At 43.4% G+C, this 27271-nt stretch overlaps 1 protein-coding gene across 1 annotated transcript in view; it reads left to right on the top strand.

Annotated features, from left to right (window-relative positions):
* Positions 1-27271, top strand: part of BLVRA (biliverdin reductase A) — a 51897-nt gene that overhangs the window by 7303 nt on the left and 17323 nt on the right. The window contains exons 2-4 of the mRNA XM_069588209.1: positions 8569-8601; positions 22597-22718; positions 25682-25801. Coding sequence (XP_069444310.1) covers positions 8590-8601; positions 22597-22718; positions 25682-25801 — 254 coding nt within the window. The 5' untranslated portion in view covers positions 8569-8589. The remainder of the gene's footprint in view (positions 1-8568; positions 8602-22596; positions 22719-25681; positions 25802-27271) is intronic.

Genomic DNA, 27271 nt, shown 5'->3' with positions numbered 1-27271 from the left:
TCATCTGAAATATGAGAATTTGCAGCCTGTTAAGAAAAACTGCATGAGAAATATATACATGAATCAAACTATCATAGATACACCTTAAACTGATAGGATGTAATCTGTCAATGATATCTCTATAAAGTTGGTAAAAAGCAACATAGGAAAACAGAACAGACACAAAATAGCAGAAAAACATATGCTCAGTTGTAGAGCATAATACAATTTATACAATTAACATCGAGGTGACACATAACACGTGAAATTTTGCTTGTGAAAGCCTTAATTGATCTGCTAAGGGGAAAGAAAGCACATTCCCTCTTAACAATCCTGAAAAGCATAATTATTGAGATTTTAAAGTGTTAGAAACCAGGGGCTTCCCTGGTAGTCCAGTGGTTAAGAATCCACCTTGCAATGCAAAGGATGTGGGTTCGATCCCTGGTCGGGGAACAAAGATCCCACGTGTCCCGGAGCAATTGAGCCCCAAGTGCTGCAACTACTGAGCCCACGGGCCACAACCAGAGAGTGAGTGTGCCACAAGGAAAGACCCCGCGCGACTCGTCAAAGGTCCTGCATGCTGCAACTAAGCCCTGATGCAGCCAAGCAACCAGTAAGTTTTAGACATAAATAGATAGTTAGAAACCAGAGTTACACAGATTCTTCCCGGGTGGAAGATTTATATTCCTTTGTCCCAGCCCCAATACACTTGTCGTTTGTGCTATGCTCGGATGTTCCAGCAGTTCATGGTTTTCAAAAGCACTTGGCCAGAAAGAACTAATCTCAGCAATAGGGGACCAAGGTTTTGACCTGGACTTTCTTGGGTATCAGTGCCTAACAGCATGTATGGGCCCCAGAATGTCCTTCTCTCAACCCACCTTTAAAATTGAGTTACTCTCAGATTGTATTGCTTGCAATTATTTGAGTGAATAAGCTGCTCTTTTAAAGGATGGATATACCCTTGTAAGTTTAAATACAGGATACCAGCTGTTCATTCTTAGTAAGAGTGCTTTGACTCCTGATACAACATTTTTCTCCTGTTATATCAAGGTCTGTCTAGTCAAAGCTATGGTTTTTCCAGTAGTCATATATGGATGTGAGAGTTGGACTATAAAGAAAACTGAGCACCGAAGAATTGATGCTTTTGAAATCTGGTGTTGGAGAAGACTCTTGAGAGTCCCTTGGACTGCAAGGAGGTCCAACCAGTCCATCCTAAAGGAAATCAGTCTTGAATATTCATTGGAAGGACTGATGCCGAAGCTGAAACTCCAGTACTTTGGCCACCTGATGCGAAAAGCTGACTCATTTGAAAAGACTCTGATGCTGGGAAAGACTGAAGGCAGGACGAGAAAGGGACGACAGAGGATGAGATGGCTGGATGGCATTACCAACTCAATGGACATGAGTTTGAATAAACTCCGAGAGTTGGCAATGGATAAGCAGGCCTGGCGTGCTGCAGTCCATGGGGTCGCAAAGAGTTGGACACTACTGATCCACTGAACTGAACTGAATTGACTATCAAGATCACTCTCGGTGAAAGGCAGAAGGTTTTGAAATGGCCACTAGGAGGAATAGGAGGGTCATGGAGCAGGTGGGAGGAGCTTTGAAAGTTGGGAAGGGAAGGACAGTGACATGTTCAAACAGAGTGCTGAGGAATGCTTTACCTGCTGAGTGACGGGGACTCAGGGCAGCTGGGCAGCAGCTTCCCTAGATCTGATAACCTGAACCTTGTCCTCGATTACTTGTGTCTGTCTGTTAAGTGAGCTCACTCAGTCGTGTCCGACTCTTTGTGACCCCATGGAGTATACAGTCCATAGAATTCTCCAGGCCAGAATACTGGAGTAGCCTTCCCCTTCTCCAGGGGTTCTTCCCAATCCAGGGATCAAACCCAAGTCTCCCGCATTGCAGGCAGATTCTTTACCAACTGAGCCACAAGGGAAAAGCCCTAAGTGAACCCAAGAGAAGCTAATAACCTCCAGGGAACCAAGCCAAACATGAAGAAAGCTAAACCAATGAAGAAACAATAAATACAAGTGAGTTAGAATTTATGGCATGTCAGCACTGAAAGAGTGTGTTAGGGGTCATCTAAGTTCATTTACACTCATCTGCCCCCCTTTTTCAAGGTGCTCAGAGACCATGTGCCCTGGCCTCAGTCACACAACTAGTGGATACCCAAGCCAGGTCTAGAACTGGCCTTTGTTTTAAATTTTTTATTTTTTTTTAATATAGTTGAGTTACAATATTATGCTAATTTCTACTCTATGGCAAAGTAATTTAGTTATACATACATATACATTCTATTTCATATTCTTTTCCTTTATGGTTTATCACAGGATGTTGAATATAGTTCCCTGTGCTATACAGCAGGACCTTGTTGTTTATCCATTATATATAATACCTTGCATCTGCTTATTCCGAACTCCGAATCCATTTCTCCCTGCCGCCTCTCCCTCATGGCAACCATAAGTCTGTTCTCTGTGTCTGTGAGTCTGTTTCTGTTTAATTGGTAAGTTCCTTTTTGTGTCATATTTTAGACTCCACATATAAGTGATGTCATAGGGTATTTGTCTTTCTCTTTCTGACTCACTTCACTTAGTATGATGATGTGTAACCCCATTTCCCAGAGGATAGCTTGTCTGCTGCAGGACATCTGAGGAGAGGCTTACCTACTTGAAAATGCTTTAAGCAGGTTATTTATGCCAAAGTGTTGACTTTTTTCAATTAACTTTCTAGTGAGCCACTGCAGCCTGAGCTGTCATTTGTAATTATGCAGTAATTCAAAAACTAATTTGAGATTCTTTTTCTGCTTTCAAGTGGCTTCTGCTACAGAGGCATACCATATATTTCTGGGTGGGAAGGTTGAATGATTAATCCTAATTTAATTTATCAATTTGATGCAATCACAAGCACAGTCCCTGTGGAATTTTTTTCCTTAACTTAACAAAGCTGTTCTAAATTTAATGTAGAAGTCTGAGTGAGCAAGAATAGATAAGAATATGGAACAATTTAATGGGAAAACTTGAACTACCAGAAAGCAGAATATGCTGTAAAGCCACAGTCCTGTAAATAATATATTACAGGTATGGAAATCGGGGTCAATAATGTGGAAGAAAGAATAACCATATTCATAAGAATTTAAATATGAGCCACTGGGGAAAAGAGTGAATCTTTATGAGAATAAATAAATTTATGAGAATAAATGATATGAGAACAATTTACCTATTTGGGAAGATTACAGTAGTCTTCTCTTATGCCATATACCAAACAACTTAGATTGATTATGACTAAACATGTAAATAAAGGGGGATAAAATTAAAAATCTAAAAGAAAAAATGTATATATAAGTCTTTCTAAACATAATGCTAAAAGTCAGGAACTTAAAGCCTTTAAGCTTTTAAATATTAAAATGTTTTAAATAATCTTAAAATATTAAACCCTTGAAATAAAAATCAAAAGTAAATCTTGCACCCCAGTGATTTTTGCAGCACTATTTACAATAGCAGAGAAGGCAATGGCACCCCACTCCAGTACTCTTGCCTGGAAAATCCCATGGACAGAGAACCCTGGTCGGCTGCAGTCCATGGGGTTGCTGAGAGTCAGACACGACTGAGCAACTTCACTTTCACTTTTCACTTTCATGCATTGGAGAAGGAAATGGCAACCTACTCCAGTGTTCTTGCCTGGAGAATCCCAGGGGGACGGGGGAGCCTGGTGGGCTGCCGTCTATGGGGTCGCACAGAGTCAGACACGACTGAAGTGACTTAGCATTAGCATTTACAATAGCTAAGACATAGAAGCAGCCTAAACAGGGGAAAGGATTAAAAAGATGTGGTACACATATCCAATGGCACATATATTCAACAGTAAGAAAGAACAAAATGGTGCCATTTGCAGCAACATGAGTGGACCTAGAGATTATGATACTAAGTGAAGTAAGTCAGAGAAAGAGAAATATAACATGGTATCACTCATATGTGTAATCTAATTTTAAAAAGGATGTTTCTGTTCAGTCACTAAGTTGTCTGGCTCTGTGACCCCATGGACTGCAGCACACCAGGCTTACCTGTCTTTCACCATCTCCTGGAGTTTGCTCAAAAGTTATGTCGACTGAGTCAGTGATACCATCGAACCATCTCATCTCTCATATTAAAAAGGATACAAATAAACTTATTTATAAAAGAGAAACAGACTCACACATTTCCAAAACAAAATTACAGTTACCAAAGGGGAAAATGTTGGGGGGAAGGGATAAATTAGGAGTCTGGGATTAACATACATAACATATACACACTACTATAAGATAGATAACCAACAAGGACCTACTGTGTAGCGCAGGGAACTCTACTCAATATTCTGTAACAATGTACAGGGTGAAGAATCTGAAAAAGAATACGTATCTGTATGTCTATAACTGACACACTTTGCTCTACCCCTGAAACTAACACAACAGTATAGATCAACTATGCTCCAAGAAAAATAAAAGAGTACAAAAAGAAGTAAACTTCTTGTTATACAGTTAGGTCTTAGATCTTTTAGTTACAGGGTTAGGTCTTAGATCTTCTGGAATATGTTAAAATATAGAATAAAGTCCTCCTTGGGTTCTGTTCAGACTGTAATGGTCTTGGCAGGACAGTGGGGAAAATGGGCAGGACAGGTGTTAAAAGGTGGCCTGGGGTTGCTGCCTCCCCCAGCAGTGCCGTCTTATTACAAATGAAGTTGAGACTTGGAGGAGGAGGAGAACGGAAAGTGTCTCTCCGGGATACTCCTGCCGAATGTGCTTTGTAAATGGTAATTCAGTTCATCCTTGGTGGTAGACTGCTGGTGCCTAGGGTGGTAGGATTTCCAGGTGGGGTTCTTTCTTATGCATGTGTAGCTCTGCAAATTGTTTCTGTTTTGTTTTGCTTTTCCCAGATCCTGTGGGAAAGCAGTAAAGTTCATAAGTAATGTTTTATAGACTTTATAGGAAAGCTTTTCTGGAAGTTCTTATTAGAAAGGGAAGGCAAGCAATAGTATTTCTACAAGAACAAAGGATTCACCCTTTGCTGTCCACCTGAAACCATCACAACATTATTAATCAGCTATATTTCAATATAAAATAAAGAGTTAAAGAAAAAAAAGGACAAAGGACTCAGGGCAATTTCCTGATTTCTCCTGAATGTGGTTTGGGGTCTAGAGACAGAAATAGAAAGCAATGGTTATTACAAAATATTGAATATAGTTCTCTATGCTATACAGTAGGTCTTTATTTATCTGTTTCATATATAAGAGTGTGTATATGTTAATCCCAAACTGCTAATTTATCCCTCACCCTCTTTCCCCTTTAGTAACCATAAGTTTGTTTTCTGTGTCTGTGAGTCTATTTCTGAGTTTTTTTTTTCTATTTTGTAAATGAATTCACATATCATTTTTTAGATTCCACATATAAATGATATTATATGGTATTTATTTTTCTCTGGTTGACTTATTTCACTTAATATGATGATTATTAACTCTGGGTCCATTCATGTTGCTGCAAATGGCATTATTTCAATTCTTTTTATGGCTGAGTATTATTCCATTGTATATGTCCACATCTTTGATGAACATTTAGGTTTCTTCCATGTTTTGGCTATTACGTATAAATTATGTATGTATATGTGTGATATATATAATTGAATCACTTTGCTGTGCACCTTAAACTGTCACAACATTGTAAGTTAACTGTTAAATCTTGAAAAAAAATTTGTAATCAAAAAAAAGGGGGAAGCAGTAGAATTGCCAGGTCAGAGTTCATTTGCTTACATTTGGAATTTTAATGGATGTTGCTAAACTGCTGTCTGTGGAGGTACCTACCTATAGCTCCCCAGTGATGTTAAGGAATTCGCTGGTGGTCTAGTGGTTAGGGTTCCACACTGTCACTGCTGGGGCCTTGGGTTCAGTCTCTGGTTGGGGAACTAGGATCCTACAAGCTGCAAAGCATGGCAAAAAAAAAAAAGATATATGACTAACACTGTGGCAAACATTCTGAATTCTTTGTCAGTCTGATAGAGGATCTGGGTAAAGTCATTTCACAACTGAGGTTGAGCACTGTTTCAGGACTCACCAGATATTCCTATTTTGGGAATCAGTGAGCATTATAGAGCTAGAAGAGATGTTAAAGATGAAGTCCAGCCATTTAGCCTACAAATGCGGAACCTGTTTGACCAGGGTCACTTGAGCAGTCCTTGACTGAAGCCAGATCAAACCCTCTATCTCCTGTTTATTATAGCAGCTCTCTGGCTGAGTGTCAGACAGCCCTGGAAAGATCTCTGGAGCATTCTGGGTTTGGCTCCAGAGCCAGGAAGCTGAAAGTTACAACTCAGAACCACAACACGCTGACTGTGAGGCCAAGTGCTTTAACCTACCCTGAACTTCAGGTCCCTCATATGTAAATTGGAGTTAATATTATTAGCCTTTTTGTCAGTTTTCAAAGATTAGGTTCATGTAGATAAAGTAGTTGACCCAGTCTCACAACTGTTAACCACCTCCTCCTGTTTTGTTATCGGACTTCCCCACCCACATGTAAGCCCCAAGGAACACTCACACTAACATTCTCAACAGGATAAGTAACTTGCCATAGAGTGATGGAGAGGAATCTGTGAGGGGCAGGCTCCTCCGGGAACCCCTGTAGTCTAGACCATTGCCCAGCACACATCCTTGACTTAGTTCTGGCTTTTTCTGGCTTTGCCATCAGTGTCTTGGTTATTCTTTGGAGGTATTTTATGAACAAGAAGACATCATACCCACAGTGACTCCCGAGGACCTGAGAAGAAAGCTCACCCTCTTTATCACTCACTCTCTGCTTTCTAGGGTCTGATTTCTAACAAGTTCCTCTATTCAGATTTTCCAGGAAACTTGGAAAGCTTCCATATGGCCAAAGGAGAGACATGTGTGCTGACCAGCTTGGGTCATGAGACCCACCGTCAAAAGCAGGAAGGAGGAACAGGAAGGGAGGAAGGAAGGGAATTACTGGAAACTTGTTATTTTCAGAAGGGAAATACTGAAAACCGGTTATTTTCAACACACAGCCTAGGTGATCTGAGGATTGCCAGGAGTCAAGGCTTTTAAAGACGGGGGTTATTTTTGCTGTTGCCAGTCAGTTCATTTCACTACATGTAACCCTTCTTGTATTCTGAAAGAGAATAAAATCAAATGCAGGACTGGTCCAAGGACAGGGGCTACCTCAGCCTCCCTTTCTGGAGGCCCTGGAGGGCTCTCCTTCCCCTTCTCAGCTCCTCAGGAGCATCCTTTTTGTTGGCATCCCAGACAACCCCTCACCCCAGGTGGAAGGGCTGGAGAGGCTTCCTTAGTCCCTTCTCCATCACTTCTGTCCTCCAACCCTCACTCACCATCCTAGTTAAAATCAAGTGAAAATTCTAACTGTTCTGAAAATGAATGAAAAAGTTCACTCTTTAGGACCCATCTGTTCCAGTCTCAATTCTAGTGATTCTCCAAGAGTGGTTCTCTGACCATCTGAGCACGGTCTCCTAGATACCTGTTGAAAATGCACACTCTTAACCTCTCTCCCCAGAGTAGAAGCTCTGGGGGTGCAACCCAGAAAAGCACATTTCCAACAGGCAGCCCCAGGAGCCCATGAAAGTTTGGAACCCCCAAACTTTGCAGCCCCATTATTCTGTACAAGTTCCTTATTTCTTTGCCTTCTCTCTCTTGTTTCCCCTCATCTTTTCTTTTTCTTTCCTTATTCCCTGTGACTCTTGCTCACCTGTCTCCCCCCTTCTTCCTCCTCCTTAATGCCAAGGCTTCAGAGTAGCCCACTGAACTATTTTTTTTTTAATTTTTATTGTAAATTTTCATTTACAATATTGTATTAGTTTCAGATGTATAGCTAAGTGAATCAATTAATATATATATATATTTATCTCCACTCTTTTTTAGATTCTTTTCTCATATGAGTCCAATTCTATTTGTAAATTTTCATTTACAATATTGTATTAGTTTCAGGTGTATAGCAAAGTGAATCAATTAATATATATATACATATCTCCACTCTTTTTTAGATTCTTTTCTCATATGAGTCACTACAGAATATTGAGTATAGAGTTTCCTATGCTATACCGTAGGTCCTTAGTAGTTATCTGTCTTATACATAGTAATGTGTATGCATCAGTCCTGATTTTTTAACATATTTAAGTCCCTGGGAAACGCAGCGAGGAGGGAAAAAAGAAGGTATATATTTCTTACTGCCTTGTTTGTCCCCATGAAAGAAGGGTAGACAGGAAGCTACCCTCTCCAAGCCCCAACTTTGGGAAATGCATCATTCTTTTAAGTACACAGAGGCATCCCTTCCAATATAGGAGAACACCTTAGAGGTTGGCAGTATCCTTTAGAGAAACAGTACTGTTGTGATGTCCCAGGGTGGGCAGCGAGGACCTGCCTCAGCACAGACACCTGGGTCCCCTCACTGGAGGGCAAGGTGATGAAGGCATTTGAGGGAGACGGAGCCAATTGGACAGGAAGTGGGGGAGAAGGGGAGGTGATCCAGGAGAGTGTGTGCACAGAGCTGGGGGTGAGTGCCACCAAGGTCCTGATCCTTTGCTTTTGTTTTCACAGCTTCTACAGAAAGAGACCAAGATGAACACAGAGGTGAGTTCTCTAACAGGACCGATTTAAAGATGCTTTTCTTGCAGCATTCCTCATTCCTCCTTCACAGAGTGTCTTTCCCTCCAGAGCTTTTGGAAACATCAGCACAAACTTGAAAAGATGTCCCCTGCATCCTGCCACACACATGGCTCTGGGTGATATGGGAAGAATTAGGCCCTTCTGAGCTCTTATCTGTGTCTGTCCAGCGTTAGTTAGATTAGAATTTATCTACCTCAGTTAATCCTAAAACAACACGCATGGGCTGAGGTGGAGTGGGCTACAATGGAGCATGGCAGCTGCTGGGCCCTAGTGTTATTCTGGGGACAATTAACTCTGCTTAGAAGGACCTTCCTCTGCATCACCTCCTTGTATTCTCACTCCCACTGAACCTGTTCTTCAGTCCAGTGAGATGCCTTGTTTCTTTGTACCTTTGTGTTTTCCTGACCAATCAGCCCTTTCTGCTTTCACTCCCTTCAGGTCCAGCTAGACCCTGGGGTTCTCTCCTCCACTGCTGCTGTGCTCATGCCCCCAGCTCCCTTCCCCTTGTCCCCCGATCCTGCATGGCAAGCCCAGAGGCCATGCCCACAGGATGGTGGTCTTGGGTGAGTGGCACAGTTTCATGCTATTTGCAGCTGGCAAACTTCTCAAAACCCTCATCTGGGTACTCAGCATGCCCACCAGGCCCCCTCCTTGGCCCCCAGACAGCTCTCTTTCCCTCTGCCCTGAATAACCAGGTCCGGTCTTCCTCGCTCCTCCCAGCTCCTTCCTCACTCTTAGCCTTTTACTTTGTGGAGAAAAATTGGAACCATCAGACATCATCTCTCTCAGTTTCTGCCTCCCCATTTGTCTTGTTTTTCTTCCTAGAGGAAGGGATGTTTATCAGTGAGAGAGCTCCAGTCTGCGAGTGCAAAAAATCCCAATTTAATGTGGTTTTTGTCCTGGAAGTCCAGCTGGAGGGCAGGCTCCAAGGCGGGCTGATCCAGTGGCTCAGCCGTCTCATCAAAGATCCAGGGTCTTTTCATCTCTTTGCTCTCATCCAGGTGTTGGCTTCATCTGGGAGATAGTGGCCCTCATGGTTATAGGAATGGCTGCCAGCAGCGGTTGGGGCTACATGCATCCTCATTTACTCTGAGTGGGAGAAAGAGATGGATTCTTGCAGCTCTCCCAGAAGAGTGGGAGCCTCCTTTCTTGAAGTTCCACCAAGTGCCTTTTTAGGCCTCATTGGCCAGATCTGGGTCACATCCCCATTCCTGGACCAATTACTGTGTCGGAGGAGCCAGGATTTTCTCAGCTAGAGCATCTTCTCCTCTACGCCAGAGCTGGATCTGGGAAGGAGGAGGGGGAATGGACTTTGGTGAGGACCCACTGCATCCCTTCCCAGACATTTCTTGTGAGTGTGGGTCAATTGAAAAACATGCAAAGTTGAGAATTATGTTTTATGGGCAGACTTACTGAGAACTTAAGCCTGGGCTACGGCCTCTCTTATAGCTCTGAGGGACTGTTCTAAAGAGGTAAGGGATGTGCCAAGGATATATAGAAGTTTTTGCAAACAAACACAAAAACCAAAAAAACAGGTAGTTGGAAGGTGATCAAAAGATTGTTATTAATTAAAGGAAAACAACTATCTCAAATTAATGAATTTATCACTTGTGTGTGTAGGAGAAGATGCAAGAGTCTAGGCTTATTGAAATCATTCTTCTGACATGCACCTTAGCACCCTAGACCAGTATCCTATTCCTTCCCATCTTGAGTCCCCTGAGGGTGCACCATTTTGGGTAGCTGCAGAGGTTGCTGGCTGGGTAGCCTCAACATCCTTTGTTTACTGGCATGATAAGCAACACTGTCCACACTCAGAACCAAAGACTCTGCTGCCTGTTCAGATTCTGTACCACCTCTCTGAATTCCTCTTTGACCAGCTGCATTGTTCAACTTGTTTCTACCAGTTCTTTCCCATCCGCATTTCCAACTGCTTTAGTTTTCACTTTTTCAGAAGGAAACAACACCTGAGGTCTTCTCAAGCTACTGTAATCCTATTTTCTCATCCCCTTCAGAAGGAGGGTTGTTGACATGCTCAACGTGCTGTAGTCTTTTCCTAGTATTATACTGAAGTTCATCTTTTAAAAGTAGTTTTTTAATATAATTCTAAAAGAAACATGTACCTCTATGCTCAGAGCAGCACTATTCACAAGTCACAGCACGGAAACACCCTAAATGTCCATCGACAGATGAATGGAGAAAGCAGGTGTGGGGCATGCATACGATGGAGCACTGCTCAGCCGCAAGAAGAAGGAAACAATGCCATTTGCAGCAACGCAGACGCAACTAGAGATGATCCTCCTGAAGTGAAGTAAATCAGAAAGAGAAAGACACATACTGTATCACTTGTATGTGGAATCTAAAATATGGCGCAAATGAGCCTATCTACAAAACAGAAAGAGGCTCCTTGACATAGAGAACATGCTTCTGGTTGCCAGGGGGGAAGTGGGGAGGGAGAGATGGACTGGGAGTTTGGGGTGGGTATATGCACACTCTTACATTTAGAATGAATAAACAACAAGCTCCTAATGTATAGCACTGGGAACTATATCCAATCTCCTGTGATAAACCATAATAGAAAAGAATATAAAAAAAGAATATGTATGTGTAAAACAAAGAACAAGTTTTTATAAAAAATTCATTTTTGTAGTAGTGTCCATACACAGACCTAGAACAAAACTCAAAAGCTACAAAATGTTAAATAGTCAAAAGTGAGTATCCTCACTAACTCATCACCCCAGCCTCCCCTACCCCAGGGTTGACCTCTGTTAACCATTTTCTGGTGCCTCTGCCCTCTTATCCGAAGGCGCCATGACTCGCTCTAGTTCTCATGGTCTTGGACATTGTGCACAAAGTAGAAACTTTGCACTCATATTAAGCTCACGGAGCCTGGCTCAGTAATAGTTCTGTCAATCGTCAACCTCCCCTTCTGTTCTGTAATTTCGACTTTCCTTCTTTTGGTGGCTTTTCTCTCTTAACCTTTTAAAAATATCCCCAGACCGTGGGACCCCTCTCTAACTTGTCTGCTTTCTCTTCTTCCTTAAATACCCTGTGACTACCTTCTGTGACCCCCTTCTCACTGCCATTTCGTGTCTAATCCCTGGGCAGCCTGACATGGTCCTCACTGCTCCGGTAAAACATCTCAGAGCTCTCTCTGTCTCTGGAAGTGATACCTCCCTTGTGTGAATTTCCATGGCCCTTTAATGATCACTTGTTTTGTGACCTTCCATTCTTTGACTTGAATAGAACTGTCCGTTCGCCTCCTTCACCTTAGCATCCCCACAGCATCTGACCTGGTGCCTCAAACACCATGTGTTCTCATTGTGTGGCAGTTGGCTCAGTGATGGGATGATTCAGAGACTGTCTAGTCACTGTGTACAGCAATCCAGAGCTTGCGTGGATTAGTGAAAATGCAGAGGAAGAGAAACCTGCAGTGACTTGAGGCTGGCTGGAGCGGGGAGGGAGGAGCAGGCTCTCAGCTGCAGTCAGCCCTTTGGTTTCAGAGGATTTGTCCGAGGCAGCAAAGACTCCCAGGATTTCCAGCACGTCACGCTGGGTGCCTGATAGAATTTGCGGAGCCCCTGGCCTTTGCCCGGAAGTCCAGAGCACAGTCTGTCAAGTGAGGCTGGTGGTTGGAGTCTAGCACAGGACGTGAGGATCCAGGTCAGGGTGGGACGGCCAGGTGGAAATGCCCAGTTGGCATTCCTTCCTGAGTCTAGAGCTTGGAGGAGAGGACAGCTCACCGTGCATGATGTTGGAGCCTTCAGCACAACAGTGGTCTTGGAAACCTTAAGGAGAGGCACCCCTCCCCTACTCGGGGAATACAGGGAGAAGAGAAGACCAGGGGCACAGGATTGAGCATGGGGGAACATGCACCACCAGGGTGCAGGATGAAGAGGGAAAGCGGTGAAGGGTGAAAAGGAAATCTCGCTGTGAGGTGAGGGAAGACAGGGAAGGAGTGAATTTTAGGAAGGTCCCCTCAAGTATCAAACAGGAGTGAGGTCCAGGAGAATGCAGCCTAGGGAGAGCCCTTGAAGTTGGTGAAGATCTGAGATGACCTGTAATGAGGCAGAGAGGTTTGTAGTGAAACCCAGATTACAGCTGAACTGGAAGGGCGAGTGGGGAGAGCAGACGCAGCCTGGAGTTGCGGGGTGTCGGCTGATCTGGGGGCAGTGGGTGGCAGAGTGTCCTGGAGGGCAGACAGCAGAGGACACCCGGCTCTGTAGTGAGGGCCCCGGAAGGGAGCAGGGTGTACGTCCAACTCTGTACAAACTGTAGAGTTCTCATTTACTCAGAGCATTCCTCGGATTTTTATATCTATCTGAAGTGTTTCTGTTTTGGATAACATACATTCACATGATTCAAAATTTTAAAGAGTTTCACACACACACAAAAACTTGATCCTGAGAAGTCCTCTTCTCTCCCAGCTACTCTGTTCTCATGGTCCAAGGCAACTACCTTTACTGGTTTCTTGTCCGTCCTTCCAGAGAGATTCACAACATATACAAGTATTTTTTTTCCTTCAGCCATTGCCCCGCCCTCCTTTTTTTTTTTTTTTTAACATAAACTAGAGCACATATCTTACACTGGTCTGTATTTTGCTTTTCTCACCCAGCAATGTATCTTGGAGATCAGTCCCTTCCAGTACATAAAAAACCTCCTTGTTCTTTTTTTATAGCCATGTAGCATTCCATTTTCAAAGTATACCATAATTATTTAACCAGCCTGCTATTGATAACGTATACTTTATATTCAGTCTTCTGCTGTTACAAGCAAGGCTGCAGTAAACCTGAGTCATTTCACTTATGTATGTGCTTTAAAAATGAATTCCCCCCCATGCCCAACAGAGTATTTGCATGTTGAATGTTTCCAAGCTCTTCTCCACAAAGGTTGCCTGTTCTCCTCACCCTCCAGCAACATATGAACATGCCTGTTTTCCCATGCCAGCCAATGTGTGGTCAAACTTACTGATTCTTGTAAATGAGTGAAAAACATTAGGTTGTCCTTCCTGACTTTGCAATCATCGTACCCCCTCTTGGAGTGGGAACCTAGCACTTGCCCTCATACCTTCCACCTTGAAGTTCTATGGTGATTTTACATTTTTTTCTACCCTCCTTATCTCAAAACAAAAAAAAATTTTTTTCTGAGATGGCAGAGCATGTGTTCTTAATCTCGGAATCCCATCATCTATTCTCGAGCTCCAAACACTTAGCTTCTCTGCATCCAAGACAGAGAGCAGGCTCATTTTGTGATGATAAGTTGGTCCCCAATTAGTTTTTGAGTCACTTTGGTGTTCTATCTGTCCCTTTTCTGCGTCTTGAAACTATTCCTGTTCCTTTGTTCCTTAAAATGGCACCTCTACAGGGCTGAATATATGGTGCATTTTATCAAAAGTTCAAGACAGCAGGGCACAGCAAGACAACTGAAATGGAATTTTAGACACTCTAGAAACTTGTTGCCCACCCCTCCGCTAGACACACCTCACCATCTCCTTTCTCTGCATACTTCAGCCTCGTAGGCTACATGCACGTTCCCCTTTCCTCCCATTTCCTCTGCTTTCTGCAAGTTCTCACCCTGAAAGTTTCAGCTACTGAATTGCAGAGGATTTTAGCCATCTCTTTCACTTGTTTTTTAAGCAACGTCCCACTCTTTGCGACCCCATGGACTGACTATACAGTCCATGGAATTCTCCACGCCAGAATACGGGAGTGGGTAGCCTTTCCCTTCTCCAGAGGATCTTCCCAACCCTTTGTATTTAAAGTGGATTCTTGTAGGCAACGTAGAGTTGAGTCTTGATTTTTGGTCCACTCCAACAATCTTTATCTTTTAATTGATGCATTTAGACCATTAACATTCAAAGTGATCACTGATACAGGTGGATTAATATTTGTTATTGTTTTCTATTCACTGACTTTGTTCTTTGGTCCTATTTTTGTCTTCCACGCTTCTGCCTTTTGTGATTTAAACTGAGTATTTTATATGGTTCCATATTCTCTTTTTTCTTAGCATATTGGTTATACTTCATTTTTTTAAACTTTTTTATTGGTTGTGCCAGAGCATGCAGTATACATTTACAACTAATTCAAATCCACTTTCAAATAATAACTGTACCACTTCACAGGTCGTGTGAGTACTGTAGAATAACAATAATCCCATTCCTCCTTCTTGTCCTGTGGATCGGTGCTGTCATTCATTTCACTTATGTATGTGCATTTACATAAACGTAAATATATACATAAGCATAAGTAATTCAGTACTTTGTTGCTGTTATTATTTTATTTAGATTAATTAAGAATAAGAAAAATAAAGTTTGTATTTTACCTTGACTTAATCCATCTTCCTTTCTTTAGGTAGATCTGAGTTTTTCACCTGTAATATTTTTCTTCTCTCTAAAGAAATTCTTGTAATATTTCTTGCAAGGTAGGTCTACTACAAATTCCCTCAAATTTTTGTTTGTCTAAGAAAGTCTTTATTTCTCCTTCACTTTGGAAGGATAACTTCACAGGGTACAGAATTCTAGGTTGGTAAGGTTTTCCTCTTGACACATGAAATATTTCACTCCACTCTCCTTCCTTGTATGGTTGTTGAGGAGAAGTTGGATATAATTTTTATCTTTGTTCTGCAGGTAAGGTTTTTCCCCTGGCTTCTTTCAGGGTTTTTATCTTTGCTTTTCTGTAATTTGAAAATGGTATGCCTGAACATCATTTTTTGGGACTGGCATCTATCTTGTTTGGCATTCTCTGAACTTCCTAGATCTGTGGTTTGGTGTCTTGACGTTAGTTTAGGGAAATTTTTATTCATTATTATTTCAAATATATCTCGTGTTCTTTTCTCTCTTCCTCCTCTTTCTGGTGTTCTCGTTACATGATTGTTACACCATTTGTAGTGACCCCCAGTCCTTGGGTATTCTCTTCCTTTTTTCAGTCTCTCTTCTCTTTGCTTTTCAAGTTTTCAGGGGTTACTATCGAGATATCCTCAGTTTTAGGGATTCTTTCCAGTGCCGTATCTAGTGTACTAATAAGCCCATAAGAGGCATTCTTCATTTCTGTTACATTGTGTTTGATCTCTAGCATTTCTTTTTTATTCTGTCTCAGGATTTCTCTCAATTTCTTACATTGCCCATCTGTTCTTAGATGTTTTCTACTTTATCCATTAGATCCTAATCATAGTAATCATAGTTGTTTTAAATTCCCAGTCTCGGTAATTTCAACACTCCTGTTACGTCTGGTTTTGATGCTTCTCTCTTTCTTCAGATTGTGTTTTTTGTCTTGTTATGGCTTGTCGTATTTTCTTGATCTCTAGACATGATGTATCATATGAAAGGAACTGCTTTAAATGGGCCTCACATGGTGGGGGGGTGTAGGGGGAGGGGACACATTCTACAGTCCCGTGATCGAGTCTCAGTCTTCTGGTGAGCCTGTGGCTCTGCACTGTGAACCACAGAAGTATTTTTCAGCTTATTTTCCTTCCCCTCTTAGGTGGGGGAGTATGGCTAGTGTGGGCTAGAGTTGGGTGTTTCCCTTCTCCCAAATGGAATTCTAGAGTAGCCTGGAGTTTTGTACAGTTGACCCTTGAACAGTACCAGGGTTAGAGATGCTGACTGTCTGTATAGTTGAAAATCTGCCTATAACTCATAGTCCACCCTCCATACACACAATTCCTCCATATCCACAATTCTGTATCCACAGATTCAACCAGCCACGATTGTCTAGTACAGTGACAATTTAGAATTGAAAAAAATTCACGCATAAGCACTGTTCAAACCCATGTTGTTCAAGGGCCAACTGTTTTTTCCTACCCTGCAGTCAGTTAGGGTCTAATAATACCCCAGCAGGTTAGGGTCTGGTTAACTAGTTTCCTGTAAGGGCAGTCTCCTTAGGAAATACAAAGCACTGGTGTATTTCAAGAGTGATGCTTTTACCCAGTCTTGTTGGAAACATGAGAGGAAGTGTCTCCAGTATTTACTGTGAGAACCTGGTCAAGCTCCTGGAGGTAAATGTCACAAAACTGAGAGGGGCTTCCTGTGACTGGGTCCCTCTGGGGTTTCTAGGTCTCAGAGTTGTCCACGCTGAGCCCCCAGTCACTCATCTGTTACAGGTCAGACTTTCCTGTTGGTTCCTGCTGCGCTTCCCACTCTGGAGTGTCTGCTCCACCGAGTTATTCTCTGCATTAGTCCCTCTGTTTCTCCAGTCGTGGGGGCAGCAGTTCGCCTCATGTTCTCACCTCTCTTAAGGATCCTACAGGAGTTGGTTTTAGTTAGCTTTTCAGTCTGGTTAGCTGTTTATTTGTCAGGGTAGAGCGGCAGCTTTCAAGCTCTTTACGTGTGAAGTGGAAAACCAGAAGCCTTCATCTCTTTGATTTGCAGTTTCCTTTCAGAACGTGCCTTGATGCCTCATGTAACATGAACAGACACAGGTGAAATGGTCTAGCAAAGTCATTTTTCTCAAAAATGAAGTTCTTTCCCAACGAGGAACTCAGTTGTTAATATGTCAGCATTTTCACCCATATCTTGTCTCTTGGTATCAGTTTTGCAAGGGAATGTTGTCTAAACGAAATTTGAAAGCACTTTCAGTCAGACAGTATGCAAGCCAGGTTTACAAGTGTGTGTGTATCATTAATTATTAAAATGGAAAAAGTGACTTGGCTCCTTACAGATAAGGAAGCTGTTTCTTAACCTCATGCCTCTTTTAAAGCTAACAGAAACCTATGATCCTCGTTATTTTCTGTAATGTAGTAATTTAGTACTTAATCTTAGGAATACCATAAATATTCAGCCTCATAAGGAGATTGCTTGTTTCCTTTTCCAAGTGAAAGAAGAAACAAATATTTGATCAGCCTCATAAGGAAATTGCTTGTTTCCTTTTCTGAGTGAAAGAAGAAGCAAATATTTGATCAGACTTGTATTTTGGCTGTTCAGTAGAGATTTCTCTAAAGACTGTCTTTCTGCTTTTTTGTGTATGATACTGTCAAAAATAAAAATTAAAAGCTAGACTTGTAACCCAGAAGGCACTAACTGGACTAAACGGCCTGTTGTCAGTTGGGCATTGTGGCCACAAGCTTAGAACTACATTTCCCAAAGTTCCATTTCATGTGTGAACTTGAAAGTGAGAGGCGCTCCTGGGAGATTTGGAGGCTGAAGAAAGAAACTTATTCAGAGAGCACAGTTGCTCTTCCAAGCTTCAGGCTGCAGATGCTTTCCTGGTCTTGGCTTCCAGGCAAACTCTGGAGAATCACTTGCTTGATTGCAGTAGGAGATGGTCAGTGACGGCTTCTCTGGCTTTAGCTCCCCAGTGGTTGCAGTGGTGATGTAAACCTCTGATTCCCCATGTTAAAACTCTGTGCTTAGAACACATTACTGAATCCTGACTGGCACCTTGAGCAGTTTATAAGTTATGTAACAACAGTAGTGCAAAGTCAGGGAGAGAGGAAGTGGAAGTATACTGTTGTAAGGTTCTTATGTTTGAAATGGTAATGTTATCTCAGTCATGACTTAGCAACTGAACAACTCTCATGAACACAGATGCAAACATTTAAAATAAGATTTTAGCAAATAGAATCAACAGTATATGTAAAGGATAATACATTATGACCAAGTGAGGTTTATCCTAGGAATGAAAGGTGTCATTGTATCAACGGACTTTAAAAAGAAAAATATCACATGATCATCTCAATAGACACAGAAAAGGCACTTGACAAAATTAGACCATTTATGATTTTAAAATGTAAGCAAAATATGGATAAATGGAAGTATCCACATCCTGATAAAGGATATCTACAAAAAAATCTACAGCCATGGTGAAAGAACAAATTTTATCCCCAAAGATTAAAAGGTAAGCAAGATTGCCCTCTTTTATTGCACCTATTCAAAATCATACCCACCCTGGGCAGTCAGGCAAGAAAAATGAGTAAAGCACATACAGATTGGAAGTAAAATCATTTCTAGTCACATCTCACTCTATGGTCTATGTGGAGAATGTAATAGAATTACAAAAAAAAACTGCTAGAAGTAATAAGTGAGTTCAGTAAGATTGCAAGATGCCAAGTCAGTATACAGAAATCAGCTGTATGTCTGTATACGCACAATGAGCAATTGGAAGTGGAAGGTAAAGCATCATTTCATTTATAAATAAATTTATAACAGCACTAAAAATCATAAAAATTTAAGTATAAATTTAACAAAAATGTGTGCAGAATCTATCCACTGAAAATGACAGAATGAAAGAAATCAAGGACCTAAATAAATGTATATATATATGCCATATTCATGGATTAGAAGATTCATTTTACTGAAGATGTTGGGTTTTTTTCCTCATACTTATCCATAAATTCAGTATAATCCCACTCAAAACTCTGGCAGGAATTTTTATTTTACTTCATTTTATTTATCTAGTCATCGGTTCTAAAATTTATATGTAAAGGCAGGAGAACCATAATTTTGAAAAAGAAAATGAATTCACGGTGATGGACTTCCATACTTACCATAAAACTATAGTGATCAAGATAGCTTCCACCAAGGTACAAAGGCATTTCAACAGAACAAGGTTGGTCTTTCTCAATAAATGATATTAGGACAATTGGATAGTGTATGCAAATAAAACAAAACAAAAAAGCTTGATGGCTTCCAGAGAAGATGACCTGTGAGCTGGGTTTAAGGACCCAGTATATTTAAAGACAGGCCTGGCATCCCCTGCCTAGTTGTAGATAGTTGATACAGCCTGTGGAATAATCAGACACCTCACCAGTGGAGATTTATAGATGGCAAATAAACACATGAAAGAGTGCTCAGCATCATTAGTCATTGCTGCTGCTGCTGCTGCTGCTAAGTTGCTTCAGTCGTGTCCGACTCTGTGTGACCCCATAGATGACAGCCCACCAGGCTCCCCTGTCCCTTTCGCCAGGCAAGAACACTGGAGTGGGTTGTCATTTCCTTCTCCAATGCAGGAAAGTGAAAAGTGAAAGTGAAGACACTCAGGTGTATCCAACTCCTAGCGACCCCATGGACTGCAGCCTACCAGGCTCCTCCATCCGTGGGATTTTCCAGGCAAGAGGACTGGAGTGGGGTGCCATCGCCTTCTCCGCATTAGTCATTACGGAACTGCAAATAGAAACCTCGATGAGAGACCACAGCACACCTATAACAATGGCTAAAATGGAGAGAGGAGACCTGGTGATACCAGGTGCTGGCGAGAATGCAGAACCACTGGACCCCTCAGACCTCAGTGACAGAATGCAGACCAGTATAAACGCACTGTTTCAAGTGGAAGCCAGACCCAAAGACGGCGTATTGTGATTTCACTTATATGATATTCCAGAAAAGGCAAAACTACTGGGATGGTAGACAAGTTGATGGTTGCCTGGCAGGGGAAACAGTTGACTGCAAAGAGGTATGGGTAATTTTGGAGGGGATGATAGAACTGTTCTGTATCTTGATTGTGGTATGTATGTAAGTGTGTGTTGGTCAGAACCCATAGAACTGTACACGAAATGGGTGATCTTCATTATATGCAAAAAAAAGAAAAAATCTAACTGATAGCATCAGGAAAGCCTTCATATGGTTTAAGATGCCCAAGTCTTGAAAGCTTTGAAGGCATCCCCCTGTGGATGGTAGGGACAAGCTCCTTCCAGGCAAAATATAAAGGTATACCTTGGAAAAAAAAACAGTTTGGCAGTTTCTCATAAAGTTAAGCCTACACTTGCCCTATGACACAGCAAACTCATGCCCAGGTATTTACCCAAGTTAAATGAGAACTCTGCTTACATAGAAAGTAGGACATGTCTATCTATAGCAGCTTTATTCATAATTGAATTAATTATGAATTCATCTGAACCAGAAGCATCATGTTCTTCAGTTGCCAAATGGATAAACAAGCTATTATGACTAGTACTCAGTAATATAAAGAAATGATTGATATATGTAACAACACAGATGAAAAATGCATTGTTTTAAGTGGAAGCCAGACCCCAAAGACGGCATATTGTGATTTCACTTATATGATATTCTAGAAAAGGCAAAACTACTGGGATGGTAGACAAGTCGATGGTTGCCTGGCAGGGGAACTGCAAAGAGATACGGGTAATTTTGGAGGGGATGATAGAACTGTTCTGTATCTTGATTGTGGTAGGTATGTAAGTCTGTGTTGGTCAGAATCCATAGAACTGTACACGAAATGGGCGATCTTTATTATATGCAAAAAAAAATCTAACTGATAGCATCAGGAAAGCCTTCATATGGTTTAATTTGCCTAAGTCTTGAAAGCTTTGAAGGCATCCCCCTGTGGATGGTAGGGAGAAGCTCCTTCCAGGCAAAAACAGGATTTGCAAAGACTGGGAGGGAGCGAACAGTCCTGTGTGTTCTCGGAAGGTCGAAAGCCTGAATTTGTAAAGTGGAGGAGGTGACTGAAAGGCAGTGCTGGAGAAGCAGGCTGCAGCTGGGTTGTGGAAGGACTCGTGTTTGGTAAAACATGGTCTTGGATTGTTTTTCCCCCTCAGTTGTTTTCTTACAAACTGTCTCATGGTTTGGGCTGCTGTACAGTGCCACAGAAATTCTCTTGAAGTTCAGAGTCCAGAAGTCTGAGATCAGGCTGAGATATGGGGGGCCCCCTTTGTGGGCTACAGACTGCTGACTCTTCATCATGTCCTCACGTGGGCAGAGAGCAGGGAGAGGGTCAGGCTGTCTTGTGACTCTTAGAAAAGTGCCAGCCCCATTCGTGGGGGCTCCTCCCGCGTGACTTCATCTCACCCTGATTACCTGGAGGCCCCACCTACTACTGCCATCATATTGGGGGACAGGGACCCCAGTATGCCTTTTGAGGAATATAGTCATTCAGTCTGTAACAGCTGGGGAAATGGAGAGCTTTAATCAGGGGAAGGACTTAGTTTTCATCTGAAGCATCTGCTCTGGCAGCCCAGGGTACCAGCCATGGGAAGGGTGAGACCAGGGGAGGATTTATCAGATCATTAGGCAGGACGCAAAGAAGTCCTGGGCCAAGACCAGAGCAGTGGATGCAGCAAGGGGGGCAAACTCTGTAGGAAATGGTGACACCCAGATGACAAAGGGGAAGAGAAGGGGAATCTAAGGGGGACATTGGAGTTTCTGTGCTTGGAGGCATCCAAAAAGAACTGGGTTTGAAGTTTATATAGAGAGAGGATTTTTATCAGTTTGGATTATAGTAGGTTGCTATATAACTTGAAAAACTTGAGTTGATTTTTCATTCTAATACTATATGCATTATACCCAGATAATGAGTAGGCTGTCACAGTAGGGTGAGAGTGACATGAGCTGGAACCCAGAAAGCCAGGGTGGTGAGGAGTCTGAATAAGCTGACCGTGTGCCCATGTGCCCCGTCCCCCCGAATCTCACTGAGCACTGTCACTTCTGTATGACTCTCCGCTGCGTCAGATTTGTACGTCCACAGGAGGAGAAATTTAGGGAGGACAGAGGTATCAGCTTAGGGCTGGGTACAGCTTCAAGATGAAGATCTTTCATTAGTGGGGAGGTGGCCATATAAGTGGGTAGAGAGCCAAGTGTGCAAGGAGCCTTTTCCATGGATGACACAGGTCAGAGCAGCCGCAGAAATATTTTGGGGGAAGCCTTCTCTCCAACCCTGCAGTTCAGGGAGTCTCATTCCCCTTCTTCCCTGCTGTGGCTTCTGTGATCTGTGTTGGCTCCTGGCTTGCTTGTCTGGTCCCTGACTGGTCCTGCCCACGTGTCTGTTTTGCTGTTCTATGCTATCTGCCCAGACTGTTTCATCTGGGGGGGTGTTCTTTTAGATTTTAATAAATGTTTATTGGATTTTAAATTTTGTCAGAATGAAAAATATTTGGTCTTTTCAGTTGATATTGTACTCAAACCAAACAAGCTCAGCATCCATACACGGCAGGGAGGACACAAATACTCAAGTTAAACATTGTAAGTATGAGCCTGGACCATTTTTAAATCCCACCTAATCCCGTGTGTTTCAGCCCGAGAGGAAGTTTGGCGTGGTAGTGGTCGGCGTCGGCAGAGCCGGCTCCGTACGGATCCGGGACCTGCGGAGTCCACACGCTTCCTCAGCGTTCCTGAACCTCATTGGCTTCGTGTCCAGGTGGCTTTGCTTTGTGCCCTGTAATTCCCCGGGAGCTGGGTGCAATGGATTAGGGTTCTCCAGACCCCAGAGAGAGCAAGCCAGCTCTGGGGTCATTCCAGGGAACTGTGCAGGGTCAGCCCCACAAGATCTCAGACGGGTCTGGGAACTAAACAGTGCTGGCCCCGCAACTGGGATGTGCAGTGAGTCATCCTATAGGGGACTGCCAAGGCAGAGACGGGGAAGGTGAGCACAGGGCCCGACGGTGACAGGAGGGGCACAGTGAACACACGTGGGCTGGCCTGAAAGAAGGCTTTAGGTGTGTTCCGTCAGTTAACTACGACAGCCTTCCAGGGCCCTGGGCTTTGTAAGCCTGACCAGTTATTTGACATCAATGCCAATATCAACCTACTTGACAGATGCAGAAGCTGAACCGCAGAGAGGTTAAGTAATTTGCCCGATGTCACACAGCTGGAGAAATGGAAGAGCTGGACGACGGTGCACGTCTATCCGATTCCAAAGCCCGGCTTTTAAACACCGTGTATTCATTTCCCCTTTGATAATTCCGAACCCTGCTTTTAAGGATTATCATTTATCTCCTGTAACTCAGCCAAAACCTAACTTTAACTGCGTTTCTTCTTCCCTTACTCACCCTCAGCTCCTCCTTGACCCCCACCACTTCCACACACACTACTTAACAAAACTTACACCATGTAACATCAGTTATCAGCAGTCATTGTGAACCTGAGGTAGGCCCTATATCAGCCCAGGCATTGGGGCAGAGAGCAAGTCAGGCAGGTCTCTGCTTTTTAGTGCTTTAGACAAATCACCTAAATGTCAGTACTTAGACCAGCGTAAGTAACCATCATGATGGTCCATGTAGAAGGTCTTTCATATTTTAATTTATGGGACCTGCTTTCTTCCAGTTTGCCTGTCTCAGAACCTAGCCCTTCCTTAAGGACTTAAAGTGAATTTGGGGGCAAAGAGGCAACCCAGAAGTGCTGGCAACCTGCCCTTGGTCAGTCTTCCCCTCGCAGGAGGATTCTAAGGGAGCAGCACAGATGGGAGACTTGATATCATGATTAGCAGCTCCCCCTGCTCCCCTGCCTGCATTTGGGATCTCACGTACAAGGGCTCTGGGCTGAAGGGGGGCTTCTGCTTCCCCATCAGCCCTCCTCTGCAAGCTGGTGCTATGCCTGACCTACCCAGGTCCCATAGGATGGCCATCATCCTCCCTTCCTCTCGCTTTACCACCCCTCTGCTGTTACCACACTGTCCCCTGACCACATGCTCTGTTCCTCACAACCTACCTGCTAAGACCTGTCACCTCCCCAGGAATCCTCTTCTGAAACCCTGAACTGGGTGTTCCTTGCCTTCCTGGAATCTCCCACTTGTACCCCTGGCACAGCATTCCTCTGGTTATTTTTATTTGGCCATGCTGCATGGCCTGTGGGATCTTAGTTCCCCAACCAGGCATCAAACCCGTGCCTTCTGCATTGGAAGCACAGAGTTTTAGCCACTGAACCACCAGGGAAGACCCCGCCTCCTGTTATTCTTGTGTTGTAGTTATGTAGTCTCTTCCTCCCTCTACCAGACCAAGCTTGCTAGAAGCTGAGGACTTTAGTTCATTCCCCACTGTTGCAGAATCCAGTAATCGAGAAACCAAGCACCACCCTTGGAGAATTGGAGAGCTCAGGTTTATTATGCCGATGAGCCCACAAGAGTCAACACTACAAGCTCTGAGCCCCAGATAAAGGGGTTACAGAGTTTTTGTAGACAGACTATAGTGGGCAAATCTAGCTGCTAATAGGGTGGTTTAAGGGGTTTCGTGAGTGTGGAAACAGCAGTCAAGATGGGGAGGGGGATGCTTGACGTTTACATGGACAGGCATGATTAAGCAGGTTTGCAGGGTTGGGCAATCACAAACAGCAGGACAAGGGTGAGTGAGATAAGCTCCAGTCCCTAGTGTTGTAAGTCTTTCTGAGACTACGTGACCTATGTGATCCAGACTTTGCAAGGAGCAAGCTGAGTTACAGAGGCAGAACGAGCAGGAGGTTATGTAAAATTTTAACCTTTCCTCTTCACCACAGCTTCCCTTCTTAGGGAAGGCACAGGGAGGCAAGCAAGAGGCATTGGTCAGACCAAACAGTGCAGATGGGGTGGCCCCCACAGGAAAGAACCTACCAGAATGTTTTTCAGCAGCCAAACTCCCCCAGCTGCCCTCTGGCTGCTCCCACTCAAGGCGGCTCTGCGCTGCCCTCAAGCCTCCTGCCAGCTGCCCCGTTTCCTCTGTGACAACCTATGTTGGAGGATTGCTCCTCTGCTCCAGCCTCGGCCCTGGGGCAGCGTGCAGCCAGCACTCTCAGCTGTTCTAAAGCAGGGGTCCTTCTTACTGTGTGGGAGTCAGAAGGCTCAGGCTCCTGTCCTGCCCCTACTACAGTCAGCTGTGGAGCCCCTGCCTCTCTGGGCTTTGTCAGCTCGGCTATAAAGGAGGCAGTGACGCCCGCCTTCTGCTGGATGGACACAAGGCCATGATATACGTGAAGGAGCTCAAAGCCACACAGCACTGTGCCCCTCAGAGGTGTTAGTGTCTTGGATCTGGATTAGGTTTGATAGTCCTAGTGTCTGGCCAAGTGCTTGGAGCTGGCAGTGACCATAGAGATTACTTCTTATGAGATAACAGGAGATCCGTTCTTTTTATTTTAGAGACGACATAAATTCAGAGGCTACCACATCATACAGGCTGTTAGCGGTGGTATCAGCACTCAATGCCAGTTCCCCAGTTTCTTACTCTGTGCTGGAGGCTCTGTTTCCTACTCTGTGCTGGAAGTGCCCTGGAAATGAGATGGAAGAAATTGCTTTCTTCATTTCCAGAAACTGATCACCAGGACATTGTTGGGAGCTGGGGAGCAGGATGACACTCATTTATTCTCAGCTGATGTTCTGCCTGCTTTGAGTTCCACTTGTCTGTTCTTCTCAAACAGACGAGAGCTGGGGAGCATTGATGAGGTGCCGCAAATTTCTCTGGAAGAGGCTCTTTCCAGTCAAGAGGTCGAGGTTGCTTTTATCTGCAGTGAGAGCTCCAGCCATGAGGACTACATCAGGTGGGTGTTCAAGTCCTCTGCTTGCACAGTAGTACAGGACGGTGAAAATGCCTGGGCTAGCGTCTTACACAGGGATCTTAATAATCAGTGGGATGGATCCAGGACTTTAAAAAATTATCGTCAAAATGTTAATTCTCAATATGAAGGTATAAGGACATGAAAAATATAGAACTAATATTTAGTTCACCATAATTAAAAACATTAGACACATAAAGAATTATAGTGCCTTATTTCATTGTAAAAATTTTATTGAGAGTAGTTTGACTAGTGCCTACCTTCTTAGAATCTGCCTACAATGTGGGAGACCTGGGTTTGATCCCTGGGTTGGGAAGATCTCTTGGAGAAGGGAAAGGCTACCCACTCCAGTATTCTGGCCTGGAGAATTCCATGGACAGAGGAGGCTAGCAGGCTATAATCCACCGGCCGCAGAGTCAGACACGACTGAGCGACCAACATTTGCCTTCTTCTCAGCGTATAGCTTAGGATATGGAGCCAATGTCTTTTTTGTGCCTTGGAGAAATGCCATAGTTCTTTCAGCTTCCAACATTTTATCCTTTGTACTTTAAACAACATGAAATCTCTCTGAAAATATCTCTAGGAGTTCTTTAATAGGAAGTGTTTTTTGCCATGAGTTGATTAAGGAAATAGTGGTGGCCTAGAAGATCATGGCATCTGGTCCTATCACTTCATGGGAAATGGATGGGGAAACAGTGTCAGACTTTATCTTTTGGGGCTCGAAAATCACTGCAGATGGTGACTGCAGCCATGAAATTAAAAGACACTTACTCCTTGGAAGAAAAGTTATGACCAACCTAGATAGCATATTCAAAAGCAGAGACATTACTTTGCCGACTAAGGTCCGTCTAGTCAAGGCTATGGTTTTTCCTGTGGTCATGTATGGATGTGAGAGTTGGACTGTGAAGAAGGCTGAGCATCGAAGAATTGACGCTTTTGAACTGTGGTGTTGGAGAAGACTCTGGAGGGTCCCTTGGACTGCAAGGAGATCCAACCAGTCCATTCTGAAGGAGATCAGCCCTGGGATTTCTTTGGAAGGAATGATGCTAAAGCTGAAACTCCAGTACTTTGGCCACCTCATGCGAAGAGTTGACTCATTGGAAAAGACTCTGATGCTGGGAGGGATTGGGGGCAGGAGGAGAAGGGGACGACAGAGGATGAGATGGCTGGATGGCATCACCGACTCGATGGACATCAGTCTGAGTGAACTCCGGGAGTTGGTGATGGACAGGGAGGCCTGGCGTGCTGTGATTCATGGGATCGCAAAGAGTCAGGCACGACTGAGCGACTGAACTGAACTGAACTGAAGATTGGGGAGGTTGTATTATATTCATAGAGTAAGAGAAATGAAATGTTTCCCCCACACATACCCTACCGCCTGCCCCACCTTTGAATGCAAAGCCTAGAGCTCTTCAGGCATTTGGTGGAATGGAGCCTGGAAGGAAGAGCCCCATG

Source organism: Ovis canadensis, chromosome 4 (genome assembly GCF_042477335.2).
Source record: "Ovis canadensis isolate MfBH-ARS-UI-01 breed Bighorn chromosome 4, ARS-UI_OviCan_v2, whole genome shotgun sequence".
Taxonomy (NCBI): domain Eukaryota; kingdom Metazoa; phylum Chordata; class Mammalia; order Artiodactyla; family Bovidae; genus Ovis; species Ovis canadensis.
The sequence above is the reverse complement of the archived record's forward strand: the minus strand, read 5'-3'. Positions and strand labels throughout refer to the sequence as shown.